Genomic DNA, 16,616 nt, shown 5'->3' with positions numbered 1-16,616 from the left:
CTCCCCGTCACAGGCCATTTTTGAGATTCGCCTTCGACGGTCGAGCTTATCAATACACAGTCCTGCCGTTCGGCCTGTCTTTAGCACCCCGTACATTTACGAAATGCATGGACACGGCTCTCGCTCCCCTGAGGAGTCAGGGAATGCGAATTCTGAACTACTTGGACGATTGGCTCGTTCTAGCGCAGTCAGAGACAGAACTTGTGTCTCACAGAACAGCGCTACTCGACCACCTGGAGGTTTTGGGTCTAGCGGTCAACTGGACAAAGAGCTCGCTCTCGCCCCGGCAGTCGATTTCCTTTCTCGGAATAGAACTGGACTCGGTGGCGATGACGGCCAGATTGACGGAGCAGCGCGCGCGCCGCATCCAGCGCCTCGCTGCATCCTTCAAAGAAGGCAACCGGGTTCCCCTGAAGGCATTTCAGCGCATTCTGGGGCATATGGCCTCAGCTGCAGCAGTGCTTCAGTTGGGTTTACTGCGCATGCGCCCGCTTCAACGCTGGCTGAGAACGCGCGTATCCCATCGAGCCTGGGCGACCGGCGGCTCGCTAATCAGAGTGACTCAGGTCTGTGTCTCAGCCCTGCAGCCCTGGCTAGCAGCCGAATGGTATCACACGGGAGTGAATATGGGAGTGGTCTCACACCGGAAAGTTGTCTCTACAGATGCGTCCAACCTAGGTTGGGGAGCGCTCTTCGAAGGCAGACCGGTCTTTGGCCACTGGTCAGACCAGGAGAATCTCCTACACATAAACTGTCTAGAGATGCTCGCGGTCGAGAAAGCGCTCATGCACTTCCTCCCTTTCCTCCGTGGTCACCATGTTCTAGTCCGCACGGACAACACTTCAGTAGTGGCCTATGTGAACCGCCAGGGCGGTGTCAGATCAAAGCAACTCTGCGCCCTGACGGAACGCCTCCTCGTATGGGCTCAGCACTCTCTGCGCTCTCTGAGAGCATCGCATGTGCCTGGCCATCTGAACGAGGGCCCCGACAGACTGTCCAGGGACAACGTTCCCCCTGGGGAGTGGTCTCTACACCCTCAAACAGTCCAGTCGCTGTGGCGCCGCTTTGGCAGAGCGAAAGTCGACCTCTTTGCGTCAATAGACAACGCACACTGCCCAGCGTTCTTTTCGAAGAGCGAGGACGCGCTGGCCCAGTCTTGGCCCAGCGGCCCGCTATATGCGTTTCCGCCAGTCTCTCTGCTGCCTCAGGTCATCGAGAGAGTCAGGAAAGCGCGCCACACAGTGCTCCTCATAGCCCCGTTCTGGGAGAACCAAGCTTGGTTCCCGGAACTCATACAATTGGCAGACTCAGCCCCCTGGCCGATTCCGGTGCGGAGAGACCTTCTCTCTCAAGCCCGCGGCTCGATTTGGCATCCCCACCCAGAGCACTGGTCTCTGCATGCGTGGAGCCTCAACAACTACATGCTGATCTACCAGAAGGGGTGATGAACACGATCATACAATCTAGAGCCCCCTCCACGAGGCGGCTCTACACGTCTAAATGGTCTGTGTTTAACAAATGGTGCACTACCAAAGGGCTCAATCCACAGACATGTGGGGTCTCACAAGTATTGTGTTTCCTTCAAGAGCTACTGGACGCGGGCAGGTCCCCCTCCACGCTCAAAGTCTATGTCGCGGCCATTTCAGCGCTCTCTGTGTCAGAGCCGGGCCGCGCATTAGGAAGGAACGAGTTGGTCATCCGCTTCCTTAGAGGAGCGAGGAGGATGAACCCCCCGCGACCCCCTTCGGTTCCTATGTGGGATCTTTCACTGGTCTTAGACGCACTGAAAGCACATCCCTTTGAACCCTTAGAAACTGTGGATATGAAATACCTCACGCTCAAAACCGTTTTTCTGATAGCACTGTCTTCAGTAAAACGTGTGGGAGACCTTCACGCGTTATCCACTAACGCTGCGTGCCTCGAGTTCGGACCTAATGACTCTAAAGTTATTCTCAGACCGAGGCATGGGTACGTCCCAAAAATTTTGGGCACTCCCTTCAGAGCGCAGGTCATTTCCCTTTCAGCCCTGCCGATTACTGGCTGCGAGGCAGATAGTCACCTCCTCTGCCCAGTTAGGGCGCTGAGAAGCTATATTTCGCGCTCCGCCGCCTTCAGGCGTTCAGAGCAGCTTTTTGTTTCGTTTGGTGGGCGCACCAAGGGTCTCGCCGCCTCGAAGCACACTCTGTCCAGATGGATAGTCGATGCTATCGCAGCTGCTTACGCATCTAAAAACCTGCAGTGCCCCTTGGGCATTCGGGCACACTCCACCAGAGGCATGGCCTCATCGTGGGCGTGGTCCAGTGGGATTCCCATTCATGACATTTGTGCAGCGGCGGGCTGGGCCTCCCCCTCCACATTTGTTAGGTTTTACAACCTGGATGTTCCCGCTTTGCAGGCCAAAGTGCTATCAGTCTAAGTCTCGCGTAAGCCAGCCCACTGTCTGTGCGCGGGCTACGCTGCTGATTTAGCTCTACTGGTTGAGCTACACTGTATGGAAGTGTTAGTTGGACCGGCTGTGCCGCTCCCTGCCCCATATTATGTGCTTGTGTACTGTGGTATCTGGCCGCCCAGCTCCGTTTCGCGTTCCCTGGGCTTCCCACGGGATTCATTCAGGATGCTGGGCGCGCGCACGGCGTTGACAAAGGTGTTCCCGCAGCGTAAGCTAGCTTACGCAATACGAGAGAACCTCTCGTAAGAGAACGTACTCGGTTACTAACGTAACCTCTGTTCTCTCTAGAGAGGGAACGAGTATTGCGTAACCCGCCGTGCTCTCGCCACGAGCTCATTTTCGCTTCATGCGACAGAAATCAGCGAAGCAGCCTCTGTTCCTTGCTTATATACTCTAAGCCACACCCCTAATGACGGGCTGTGACGCACTAAGCGCGCCAAGCGCGCTCATTGGACGTGACGTCACGCGCAAGGCTCAGCCATAGGCTGCTGCAGTTGCCGCAGAGCAGCCAATGGGCACGCGACTCGCTTGCCCTAGGTCTGCAGGCTGCCGCACTGCGTTGACAAAGTTTAAAAAATTAGGATAATTTTTGGCTTCAGTATCTCGTGAAAGGAGACTTTCCCGCAGCGTAAGCTAGCTTACGCAATACTCGTTCCCTCTCTAGAGAGAACAGAGGTTACGTTAGTAACCGAGTACGTTACGATAGTAACCGAGTAGTTCCCTTTCGAACGGTCACTTCGTATTGCGTAGCTATACGCAGTGGGGACGCCATGCAAAATGCTGCACTATAAGTAACTGGTTGCCTACTGCAGCTCAGGACCCCTCAACTCAGGATTTACACACAGTTCTACAGTATATTACTACACCTGCTGTTAATATTTACATAGGTCAGGTAGAAAAATTGCCCATAGGTTGTTTTAAAAGTTAATTTGATGGGAATTTGATTAGACCAAAATAAACAAGCTTTATGCATTTTATTTGTGATTTGTGTCATGTATGACTATTGTGCATCTGACATAATACTATTATGGTAAATGTGATGTCCTAATTATAAAATATAAAAAGCGCAAATTTTTTCACACATTTCTGGAAATTACCACCACAAAATCAGTCATTTTGATCGCAAAAATCACACAAAAAAAATCGTGAAATCCTGGAGGGACTGATAAAAGCTCCGCTCAAACACGTGGTGAATATCAGCAATGCAGCTTTTTGTCCAACCAGCCCCTGTTGGTCAATTTTAAGATCTCTTTCCTTCTTTTTTGACCTGGACAGGATCCAGTGCCTCCGAGTTGTCTATTCAGTGCACTGCGGAAGGCATTATGATTGTGTGCCATATGAAATATTACACCGAGGAGATGAAGATCCATTGGAAACAAAAGTATGCACATTTTCCACTCTCACTTGAAAAGATTTCCTAGAATAAAAAAAGATGTACAAATAGCCTAGACAATGAAATGCACATGCCTCTTCATGTCCCCAGGCGTGACAACAACACTACATGTAAACATGATCTTCAGATTTTGGTCTATAATTTTGTGTTGTTTTAGTGTGAGGTGTACAAAAAAAAAAGATTATTGAACTACAGGAAATTACAGGAATAAAGAGTCTGTCTTGTTCCACGCTCTGTTGTCGACACAAAACAAATCATTCTGATTGCAGTTGCCTAATGCTCTGCCCTGGAGGTGATTCAGAAGCATGTGGAATACTAACGTAGAGAGAAAAGCCTCTTCCTGCTCGCATGGGTTCTCAAATCCCTGTATTAGCATTTTGAAGTGGCTATTCTGGGTCTTTCCTCCCCGTGTTGCACGTTTTGAATCTTACGCAAGGCAGGTATTAATGCAGGGGTGATTTCACATTCAGTTGCAGCACACAAAAAAACGCCCGCCGTGTCTAATTTTACTCTAGGGACATGCTAATTTGATGCGCCACTTTTAAAAAAGGCATGTCTAACATTTAATCTATGGGAAAATGAGCAAACAATTGAGTTTAAAAAGGGATTACACAAGCCTTCATTGAAACATTTTAAAAGCATTGATGTGCATGCGCTGCGCTTGCACATGGTCGTATTGGTTTTGTAATTCTCTCATTGATGAACAGATATTTATCAGGTTTCTGTGCATTCATTCGCTCTTTGTGTTTCAAGGGAATCTAAAATCACTGCATCAGAAAGAATGCGAATTGGTGGCAACCCAGCAATGGCAACTTTGGAGATAGTCGAACCTACTGATAAGGAAAAAGGAATGTATATTATTGAGATTGTGGATGCTGAGAAGACGCACACTTGTACCCTGGACCTCTCTGGACAACGTGAGTTGTTTGGATGTGTCATTCTTTAATACTGCTTTCTGATCATTTTTAAAGGCATTTAATAATAGTTGACCTAAAAACCTTCTGGACATAAAACTTCCTACTCGTTTAATCCTAATGGCTTCAGAGCGGGTGGACCTCAGAGGGAAAAAAAAAATAATTCAAAATGTATGATGCCTTTAAAGGAAAGTACTGTGGAAAATAACCCTTTTATATTTGAACTTAATTATCAAGTGAAATACTTTAAGAACAGCTCAAATAGTTTTCAAATCACCTCCAATGAAAAACGCCACATCAACACTGAAGACTCATGTTTTCAAAGTGATTTTGTCTATTTTCAAAGGCTTTTTCACTCCAAAATCCTACACCACATTTGTTATAACCAAAATGGTCACCTGAAACGTGTGTTCTGGCATTGATCCTGTGTAGATGTGTTTAATTGGAAGTAAAGGCCAGTATTACAGCTGCACACAGGAAATGTATTTAGGGAAATCCAGGGATGAAAAAATGCCATCATAGTATCAAAGGTGCAGATACTGGCAGTGGTTTCAGTTAGTCAATAGACTGTGTGATGACAAACATAATCAAGGGCTGGTGTCTGACAGGTCATGCAATTTGCTGAATGGTGACAGTAATGAGTAGGGGAAGAAGAGCTATTTCCAGTGAAGCAGGAAAACAATGCTATTAAATTAATGAGAGCTGATTTTCTTTTTATGCTGTGCCTCCGGGACAAGACGCGGCAAGTAGAGACACAGTGCAGTTTTCCTTTAAAAAAAAACAATTGTATTCATGTTTTATATGCTCTTAACTTTTATTCTTTTTTTCCTGTTTTCCCCCCTTTAGTCTACGACAACGCCTACGCAGAATTCCAGAGACTCAAGTAAGATAACCAGTGCATCAGGCCACCACATGGCTTTCCACGTCCTAAATGTTTAGAGATGCAAAGCATGTGAGCTGCACGTTAGTGTTTGGATAAAATATAATGGTCTGCTAATGAACTCAACAATGCTATTCTTCTTTTGCCCTTCAGAGCGGAAGCATATGCTGAAAAGAGTGAGTATACTCAATCACTCCCAACACTCTCGGGGGTCCTGCTTTGATATGTAATTATATTCATAAAATTAACTTTGCAATGTTTTCTTATCAGATCGTGGCAAAGTGGTTGGTGGTCTTCCTGATGTTGTGACTATCATGGAAAAGAAGGTTTGTTCAAGTTCGTTATGTGTGAGCCATAACAATATGAAAAATGGATGCAATGCATAAAGAAATTGGAATCTGATCTGACTTTCCTTTTGAAGAAAATCATGTCAAAAACACCACAAAATGTATATATATATTTTGTTGTATGAATATATGAACATGCAATATATCAAAAGAAAGAAAAGACCCAAAAGAAAAGAAAATCCCAACTACTCCCCACACCCCACCCTCTGAGGAGGGTGCTGGAGCACGAGAGGTTGTTAAGCACTTACATCAGGCTCAGATACTGGACTGAAAATATGTGAGGTGTGTCACAATAGTTACGACCTGTCATCTGATTGGTTCAGTACAACGTAGAGGGCTTCATTGGGATTGGGGACCCAACACAAATCTTGCGGGAGTGGGAAATTTTACCTTTGCTGCAGGTGGGAGTGGGCGACTTTAATGAGTTGATGACGTGTATTGCTGGTGACCTTTTATACTCACAGGTGCTCTGCTTGTGACATTATGGACTGTTGTCAACCAATAAATATTGGCGTGAACACATACTTCAGACACCTGTCACTCTAATAGCGTTCCCCATAGCGTCAACTCCATGACGCAGCGCCTCACTCCATTCTCAGGGAAATGGGTTGCATACGCAACCTGAGACATTTTACTGAATAATTTATAGTCTTTGCTAAAAATGTGAAGGTCTTTACCCAAAGACCTGGGCCCCATAGTCAAGTCAAGTCACCTTTAATTATATAGTGCTTTTAACAATATAGATTGTTTCAAAGCAGCTTTACAGTGATAATAGGAAATTATAGTAACAGAGATTGTTTTGGCTTTACAGCAGCTATAGGATAAAGTTATTGTCCAGCTAAAGTTAGTTTTGATTGATTGATTCACTTCTGTTGCAAATATCATTAGTTATTTACTTAGGGGCCGCTTACATGACACCTTTCTAACAGAAAACACTTAATGCGCTCCGGCATGCTCATCAGCACAAAACAGTGCCTGGTGGCTCGAGAACGCAAACCCTGAAATAGATTCCAAGGTGCAAGCCTTGAAATAAATAAAAAAAGGTTATCTTTGCGCAAACCTCAAAAACGCAAACCCGCGAAAACACAGACGGCGTGCATCACGTGTTTAGTCTATAGGTATGCCCGTTTGAATATATATGTGCGCAGCCGTCTAGTCCTTCTTTACAAACCAGCCCTCAGCAAACTACTTGCCTGGCCTTAAAAATTTATTATAAAGAATTATTTATCGCTTCCACGTAGCCACATCAACCGGAATTATACTGACAACTTTTTATCTGTACACAGGTAAAAGGAAGGGAAAGAGGCCTTTACAGGGGAGAGACTAGTTAGCACTTCAGGACTGCATTGTCGTCGTGTCCAGGCACAGGCCCTTCATCAGATCTGGATACGGCCTGGATCCTGCTTCCTAATGATATCTCCTAAGGGTAGCATGTACAGAGTGAACAGCAAAGGTCCTAGCACTGAGCCTTGTGGTGCGCCATACCATACTGAACTTTTGATCGATAAGACATCTCTTAATTTACTGCTACAAACTGATAACGGTCAGATAAGTATGATTTAAACCATGCTAATGCAATTCCACTAATGCCAACATAATTTGCGAGTCTATTTAAAAGAATGTTGTGGTCAATAGTATCAAATGTAGCACTAAGATCGAGTAACACTATAGAGAGATACAACCACGATCGGATGATAAGAGCAAATCATTTGTGACTCTAATAAGAGCTGTCTCAGTACTATGGTACGGTCTAAATCCTGACTGAAAATCCTTGCAGATACCATTTTTTTCTAAAAAGGAACATAGTTGTGAAGATACTGCCTTTTCTAGTATCTTTGACAGAAAAGGTAGATTCGAGATCGGCCTGTAATTGACTAATTCTGTAGGATCAAGCTGCGTTTTTTTAACAAGCGGTTTAATCATAGCCAGCTTAAAAGTTTTTGGTACATATCCTAATGACAAAGATGAATGAATGATATTAAAAAGGATCTATGACCTCTAGAAGCATCTCTTTCAATAGCTTAGTCGGTATAGGGTCTAATATACATGTTGTCGATTTAGAGGATTTAACGAGTTTAGAAAATTCTTTCTCTCCTATAGCAATGACTGAATCAAATTTTTCCTCAGGGAGACTACAACGCACTGCCTGATGCGATACTGTAGTAGACGGTTGCATAGTTAAAATTTTCTCCCTGATATTATCAATCTTGTAAGTAAAGTTCATAAAGTCATTACTGCTGTTCCGCTTGGAAACGTCTGGGGTTGAAGCTTTATTTTTCGTTAATTTAGCTAGTTTCAAATAAATACCTAGGGTTTTGTTTGTTTTCTTCTAAAAGGGTTGAAAAATAAGCAGATCTAGCAGCTTTTAAGGCCTCTCTTTATGCAATCGTGCTCTCTTTCTATGAAATGCGAAAAAACTCTAGTTTTGTTTTCTTCCAGTTGCGCTTCATTTTTCTGGCTGCTCTCTTAAGGGCCCGAGTGTGCTCGTTGTACCACGACGTTGGACTATTTTCTTTAATCTTCTTTAAGCGCAAAGAAGCTGTCCCATACACAAAAGAATTATATTTGAAATATATTTTCTGGATATGTTTTGGAATATATGCAAATATTTGAAATTGGCCCAATAAATATATTTCATACTTATATTTCATATATTTTTGTTATATTTCAGAATATATTTCAATGTATTTGGAATATATGCCACATATATTTTTGACACTTTTGGGGACCCGTACAGAAAAAAATACATTGAAATATATTCTGAAATATAACAAAAATATATGAAATATAAGTATGAAATATATTTATTGGGCCAATTTCAAATATGTGCATATATTCCAAAACATATCCAGAAAATATATTTCTTTTGTGTATGGGGTGTCTAAAGTGCTGGAAAAGAGAGAGTCAAAAGTTTCTGTCGCAATATTGAGTTCTTCTAAGCTATCTGGGATGCTGAGGAGATGAAACTGATCAGGAATATTATTAATAAAGTGTATATTATTATTAATAATATTATTAAACTTTAGTGGCAGAAGTGATAGGTCTAACATATTTGTAACACGGAGTCGGCTTTGCAACCTTGGCTAGATGGAGTATACACGAGACTAGATAATGATCTGAGATGTCATCGCTTTGCTGTAGAATTTCAACGGCATCAACATTGATTCCATGTGATAATATTAGATCTAGAGTATGATTACAACAATGAGTAGGTCCTGACAAGTGTTGTCTAACTCTAATAGAGTTCAGAATGTCATTAAATGCCAATCCCAATGCATCTTTTTCGTTATATACATGTATATTAAAATCACAGACAATTAGGTCTTTATCTGCAGCCAGTACTCTGTAGCTCTGATAGAAAATCAGCAAATTCTTTGATAAAATCTGTATGGTGCCCTGGTGGCCTGTATACAGTAGCCAGCACAAATCTCAAACGTAATTTAGCATTTACACTAGATAGTGTTACATTAAGCACCAACACTTCAAAATAATTATATTTAAAACAAGACTTCTCAGTAATTCTGAAGATATTACTTTAAATTACAGCAACACCTCCCCCTTTGCCTTTCAGACAAGGTTCATGTTTATAACAGTAATCTTGAGCGGTGGACTAAAGTAATGTAATCGTCTGGTTTTAGCCAGGTTTCTGTCAAACACAGCACATCTAGGTTAAAATCTGTAATCATGTCATTAACAATAAGTGCTTTTGAAGTAAGGGATCGAATATTCAGCAACCCGAGCTTTATCATTTGTTCATCTGTATTATATCTGTTTTTTGTCCCACGACTACAGCGTCTCACGGTCACCTAACTGCCCTGCTGCACTGGCTCTTGAGCCGGAACCGAACAATGTAAAGAGTTTACTAAGCTAGTCGCATCCAAAGCAGTATCTAAAGCCCTTGCACTCTTACTATCCTTGATTAAAGTTTGGATGCGTGTCTCTAGTTCTAAAATCTCCTGCATTTATCACATTTAAATCCCTCATTGCTGACAGAGAATGTTATACTATAGATGTGACACGAAGTGCAAGTGACAATAACAGGAGAAGACATTACTCACCATGTTTGTTGACTGATCCTACTCACCACAGGTGTTTGATAGACTCGTAAAAGGCGCCAGTGCGCGCGAGAAATAAAGACGGCAAGCACGGATGGCAGGTAACAGGCTAGCGAGATACTAGCGTGTTGTGCTAGTGATAACGATTTATTTAAAAGCTAGCGATGTCAGATTAATGTGATAGGCAATATTAGACAATATCTAATATATGTTGATGAGTAAGTTAAATTTAGCAAATAAAAACAACAAGGAATGATAGTAAATACAGATTCAAAACAGAAAGCTATACGGAGCTTACAGACACAAACCAGCAGCAAGGCAGACAGGAGCAATCGATCAAGTAAAAATGTTTAAGGTAAATGATTCAATGATGCAAACAGTTCATTTTAGCTGTAAAGCAGCTTTAAAACAAAATTGTGTCATTGTTCAGATCATCATTTATTAAATTAGTTCATTTCATCTATAAAGTGACTCACACCATAGACTTTCCCAAATTTGTTTAAACTGTCTTTATATACCAATACATAATTAAAATGTAAGTACTCTGAAAAGGAGAGTATAAAAATCGAGTGTCTGTAGTCCTCTCAGGGCTGCAATAAACACAGCTACTTATTTCCATTCGGAACGAATGAAATGATTGGCTGGGCGACTGTCACTCTCCCTCGCTACCATGGCTACCACCCCTCCTGCTACAGGAGCTGCCCACATGCGCGCACCCGTTTGACTCGAGGAGGCGAAGAGGCACGGAAGCTAGGAAGAATCACAATTATGGCAGAGAAAGAGCAGTCAAAATTCCCAGTACCTGCATATACAGTCAGCGAAGGCAAACAAGGCAAAAAAAGGAAGACAGTATTCGAAAAGGCTATGACCAAAAAGTCTTTGGATAAAGCAAGAAGTCAGACGAGAGTCAATATCGGCCAACAGTGCTTTCATCGTGGAAGCTCTTACATGCAAAACACCATATATGTTATGAATCTTACACTTCATCACATTGTAACTGATGGTAATGGGAAAACGTGTATCAATGCAACCTGTTTTTAGCTTTGCCTTATGTTACTAGCTCGTTACCGAATCAAACTCAATATATTTTAAACTTTACCAGTATCGATATGCTAGCTTGATAGTGAGTACTAACAACCATGTTAGTTGTTTATATTCATAATGATAAAGTTAGGTATTTATTACATGTGATTCTGACATGATGTCACTACATGCACTGCGTTCCTCTCCGCTCGGCGCTGGCAAACGCGTCCTCCAAGCTGAGCGGTCGGCATCGCGCGTTCATGTGTTTTGGGGGCGTGGCTTTGGAAGGAGCCCAGAAGGGAGGGGGTGGGAGTGAATGGAATAAGTAGCTGTGTTTATTGCAGCCCTGAGAGGACTACAGACACTCGATTTATATACTCTCTTTTTCAGAGTACTTACATTTTAATTATGTATTGGTATATAAAGACAGTTTAAACAAATTTGAGAAAACAGCAACGTGTGTTTATCAGTATGCATTAGTTCAGCAAGTCAGATTGTGAACACGTCTGTTTTTCTTTAACGGCAGGCAGGGTGATTTGTGGAGCAACGTTTTAAAAATAAAATGTATTATGTAAGAACTTGTAGCCAGCAGCCATATCACCCTGTAGCCCAAGACTGGTTGCCCACTGAAGCTAAGCAGGGCTGAGCCTGGTTAGTACCTGGATGGGAGACCTCCTGAGAAAACCAGGTTGCTGCTGGAAGAGGTGTTAGTGAGGCCAGCAGGGGGTGCTCACCCTGTGGTCTGTGTGGGTCCTAACACCCCAGTGTAGTGATGGGGACACTATACTGCCAAAAGAGCACCGTCCTTCGGATGAGACGTAAAACCGAGGTCCTGACTCTCTGTGGTCATTAAAAATCCCAGGATGTCCTTCGAAAAAGAGTAGGGCTGTAACCCTGGCATCCTGGCCAAATTTGCCCCTTGGCCTCTGTCCATCATGGCCTCCTAATCATCCCCATATACTGATTGGCTTCATCACTGTCTCCTCTCCACCAGTAAGCTGGTGTGTGGTGGGCGTTCTGGCACAATATGGCTGCCGTCGCATCATCCATGTGGATGCTGCACATTGGTGGTGGTTGAGGAGATTCCCCCATCTATGTAAAGCGCTTTGAGGTCTCAGAAAAAGCGCTATATAAATGTAACAAATTATTATTATTAATTATTGTAGCAAAAAGTGCATCTACATGTGTACAAATGTAAAACAAGTTGTTAATCACAATCGTACACTCATTATATTAATTACATATCTAAAGCTAGCACTATGAATCTGGGCCACCTACATTTATGGTTAGGATCCACTACTATGTCCATCATAAGTACCTTACTGTAACTGTCTCCCAAGTGTAAGAATTTTACTGTACACACCATTTTTGTTTGCTATTATAAACTGAGCAATGAGTCAACATCACTTTCTGTGATAATCTACATTATGCCTTAAGTGTTGTCAATAGACCTAAACTTGTATTGCAAATGGAGCATTCCTTTCAGACGCCCATGGAGGGCTGTATCCAACGCATTAGTGATCTGTGTTGCCGCAGGCAGTCGTGCCGGTGAGTGCCGTTCTGCGGCTCTTCTCTTCAACCCTGGGAGTGCGCGTTGGAGGGCGTCATACTCCTCCGCTCCCTAAGATCCATGTCCATTGTCTTCTGCCTCATAATCCGTTGCTTGCTAGCAGCATGAATCCAGCTTGGGGAATATGGTGTATTCTGACTGTGAAAGGATATTGGTGGGATTATGATTCGCCTGAATAGTTGATGCCGGAAATGCCCGACATCCTTTTTTCTTTCAGATCAAATAGACATAGCAGGTCAGTGGCTCTCAGATCCATTAAAGGAAAGATGAGGTGAACTCATGTGGGAAAGGAAACCTTTCACATGATGACCTGCTGAGGTCATGTACACTGGTTTTCCAGTGAGAGCTCCCCACAGGGCTTTGACCGTACTGTATATTTTAGTTTTTATTGAGCCATTCTGTTGATACCTATTTCTGTGAAATATGTCATGTTAACTGGAAAAAATGCAACATAAATCTGAAAACAAAGTTAGATTTATGTGCACTCAAAAAAAAAAGTGGGGAAATTGGGTACCCAAATATATGGCTACAAAGGCTTATCACTACCATCTTTGTAGAGGCTAGAAACTTGCTTCAGAAATATATTTCTCACCATACATGTTTCATTGAATTAATAACAATTAAAAACAAAAGGTTTCAGTAAAATTATATGGCCACTTTATTAATGATAATCTCCCTATATCCATGTGAATTAGTATCATTAAAGGGATAGTTCACTTTGAAATTAATTTTTGATATGTTTTAGCTTACCTCAAGGGCATCCAAGATGTAGGTGTCTTTGTTTCCGCAGTAGTTTCAATTTTGATATTTTTAGGTCAAACCGTTCTTGTCTGTCAGTCATATAATGCAGGTCGATGGTCACTGTCTCAAAACACAAGCACAGAGTCCAAATTAAAACAATTCCCCATCGTCCAAATTAAACAATTCCCCATCGTAAGTACACATTGATGGCCTAAGACACGAAACGAGCGGTTTGTGTGAGAAAACGAACAGTATTTATATCGTTGTTATCTCTTGAACACAGCACACGTCCAAATGATCTGACGGCGCGGGCGGGTATAGATATATACATAGATGTCGCCTTGGCTACGGTTTCGTTCCAATGAACTGCAGTAGCGAAGGCGACATCTAGTGTATACATCTATACCCGCCCGCGGGCGGGTATAGATGTATACACTAGATGTCGCTTGGCTACGGTTTCGTTCCAATGAACTGCAGTAGCCAAGGCGACATCTATTTATATATCTATACCCGCCCGCGCCATCAGATCATTTGGACGTGTGCTGTGTTCAAGAGATAACAACGATATAAATACTGTTCGTTTTCTCACACAAACTGCTCGTTTCGTGTCTTAGGCCATCAATGTGTACTTATGATGGGGAATTGTTTAATTTGGACGATGGGGAATTGTTTTAATTTGGACTCTGTGCTTGTGTTTTGAGACAGTGACCATCGACCTGCATTATATGACTGACAGACAAGAACGGTTTGACCTAAAAATATCAAAATTGAAACTACTGCGGAAAAAAAGACACCTACATCTTGGATGCCCTTGAGGTAAGCTAAAACATACCAAAATTTTATTTCAAAGTGAACTATCCCTTTAAGGGATACATAAGCATTTTTAGTTAGCATCTCACCATCAGAATATCGTACTATCATTCGGAATTATGTGCATCTGCTTAATGCAGTCATGATGTTTCTCATATTTATGCCGTTAGTGTGATAATGACAACATACTTCCTCTGAGAATGTTTCGGATTACATATGCGTTTATCAAATCTTTCGTTTGGTTTTCATTTTTTTTCAGACTCTGAGTCTGACCTGCACAGTCTGCGGTGACCCCAAACCTCTGGTCAGCTGGTCTAAGAATGATCAAGAAGTAGATCCCAGCGATCAGTACGTCATTGCCATGGACTCGGGCAAGTTCGCCAGCCTCACCATCAAAGGCGTATCCCTGGAGGACTCCGGCAAGTACACCATGACGGTGCAAAACAAGTACGGTGGCGAGTCGGTGGACATCATCGTCAGCGTGTACAAACACGGCGACAAGATTCCAGAAATCAAACCCACACCCACGCCCAAGAGGATCATGCCTCCCACAGTTCCGATTGTACTTCCCACCACCAAGGCTGCCACCCCTGCACCTGCTGCGGCCAAGTCTCCAGCTCCTCCCCAAAACGCCAAATCCCCCACTCCGCCCCGCGGCATGAAGTCCCCCACTCCCACCAGGAAGAAGTAAAGGCCTAGCTCTTTGCTCTCATTTGCCCCAACAACACAAAGACGACTAGATTTACATTTCCACTAAGAAATATCAGTGTTTGCAAGGCAGCAAAATAAGTTTGAGTTTAGGTTTTGGTTTGATGTAAACAAAATGCTGCCATCATGACACTCAGCACACATCTTGATTTGACTTTCAGCTGTACACAGAAATTTACATAGTTGATTATATGGGTATAAATCAGTGAAGGTGATGCCATTTTTCTGATGTTACATTTTTTTTCTGTCAGCATAATATGCACAGACTGTATAATAAATAATTCATAGTTTCATTGCCCTAAAAAGTGTAAACAATTTTTAGCTGCATCGCATACTGTCTGTAGATACTACATTTGGTTTGAAACTTACTTCATGACCATGAATAAGGGTAATCGTTTGAATAAGGGTATTATGAATGAAATTCGGAAGTAACGTTTGACTCTGTGTTGCTGTTTGTTTGAGCATCCTTACCAGCCTGATACAGCAACTTAGGCACAACCAATGGTGTGAGTTAAGGGGATGGGGGTATCTGTCTTACCAATGACACAGAATTTACACACTCTTTAAATACAACAAGGAAGACAAAACCAATTGAAATTCAGTATGCAAATAAGACTTTGTCAGAAATTGGCTGAAAAATCTCTACAAAACATCTGTACGATCAGCGGTTTGGGCTGAACGAATTGCAAAAGTTTAATTCTTAGGTTTTGAGGTTTAGAACAAACCCTCAGGGATGCACCAATATTAAAATTCTGGCTCATACCAATAAGCTGTTCACTAATTGATGTTATAGCTGATAAACAAAAAATAGCTGATAGTAAAATTCTATTTTGTGTCAAAAATTAATAAATAAACACTGAAGTAAACTCAAAAGTTTTTTACAAGTGAATTTAGGCATCATATTGTAATTGAAAGTATGAAAGACTAAATTGTTAGTGTTATTAAAAATTAACTTTAAGTAAGCGTTAGAAGATGGCAACATTTGCATAAAAAAATAGATGAAAATGAACATGCACAATTAGGGGTGCATTCAGGTTGACTTTTTCAATGGCTCTCTCTTCAGTGACTGGGGAAAATATGTCCCAATCAACCTGAATTCAGCCCTACAGTACATACCCAATATTGATCAAGAAAATAAATAAAAAATCTGTCATAACAACAGATATATTGTGCATCCCTTCAACATTATGCTGCCTTGCAAACAGTAATTGAACTATAGTGCACAAATAATAAAAGTACAATAGAAAAGTAGTATTTTCCTCCCAAAACGCATCGTCATATCGTAAAATGAGCAAGCATTTAGCATGAAAAGAGAGTAGGAAGTTTGTGTGAAGGAGGGTTGGGCGAGTTATATTTAGTGCCATGAGAAAATGTGCGAAACAGTTTGTCATCTGGGTTGCCTAAGCTGAGTGGGCCCCTAATGATTTTGGCTCCCTTTTGCTTGGGGGGAAAGCTTTGATGTTAGTTTATTAAATCTCTGTTTAAAAGCTGTTCTTTTCAGTTAGCAACTGAAATCCAGAGGCTTTTTTGCTTTCTCGAGTGGATGGATGGCCTAAGAGTGCAGGACCTCCACTTAGCCCCCAGCGGCTGCCATGAGCCCATCAGCGCTCCTCTCAACCTCATCTCACATCCTTGCCTTTTTCTGCTGGTATTGTGTTAATAAAAGAGTTGGAAATCACTACCAGTGTCATATCTGCCTTTACATTGTACACAAACACACACACAC

General features: G+C 42.4%; 1 protein-coding gene across 2 annotated transcripts in view; it reads left to right on the top strand.

Annotated features, from left to right (window-relative positions):
• The window catches only part of myom2b (myomesin 2b), a 61,045-nt gene extending 44,842 nt beyond the window's left edge, over positions 1-16,203 (top strand). For both annotated transcript variants that reach the window (XM_084392131.1, XM_084392132.1), the window contains 6 exons: positions 3,725-3,830; positions 4,596-4,759; positions 5,603-5,639; positions 5,790-5,812; positions 5,907-5,962; positions 14,442-16,203. In XM_084392131.1, coding sequence (XP_084248257.1) covers positions 3,725-3,830; positions 4,596-4,759; positions 5,603-5,639; positions 5,790-5,812; positions 5,907-5,962; positions 14,442-14,873 — 818 coding nt within the window. In that variant the 3' untranslated portion in view covers positions 14,874-16,203. The remainder of the gene's footprint in view (positions 1-3,724; positions 3,831-4,595; positions 4,760-5,602; positions 5,640-5,789; positions 5,813-5,906; positions 5,963-14,441) is intronic.
• The last annotated feature ends 413 nt before the right edge of the window (positions 16,204-16,616 follow it).

The sequence above is a fragment of the Rutilus rutilus genome (assembly GCF_951802725.1).
Source record: "Rutilus rutilus genome assembly, chromosome: 20".
Lineage (NCBI taxonomy): Eukaryota > Metazoa > Chordata > Actinopteri > Cypriniformes > Leuciscidae > Rutilus > Rutilus rutilus.
The sequence above is the reverse complement of the archived record's forward strand: the minus strand, read 5'-3'. Positions and strand labels throughout refer to the sequence as shown.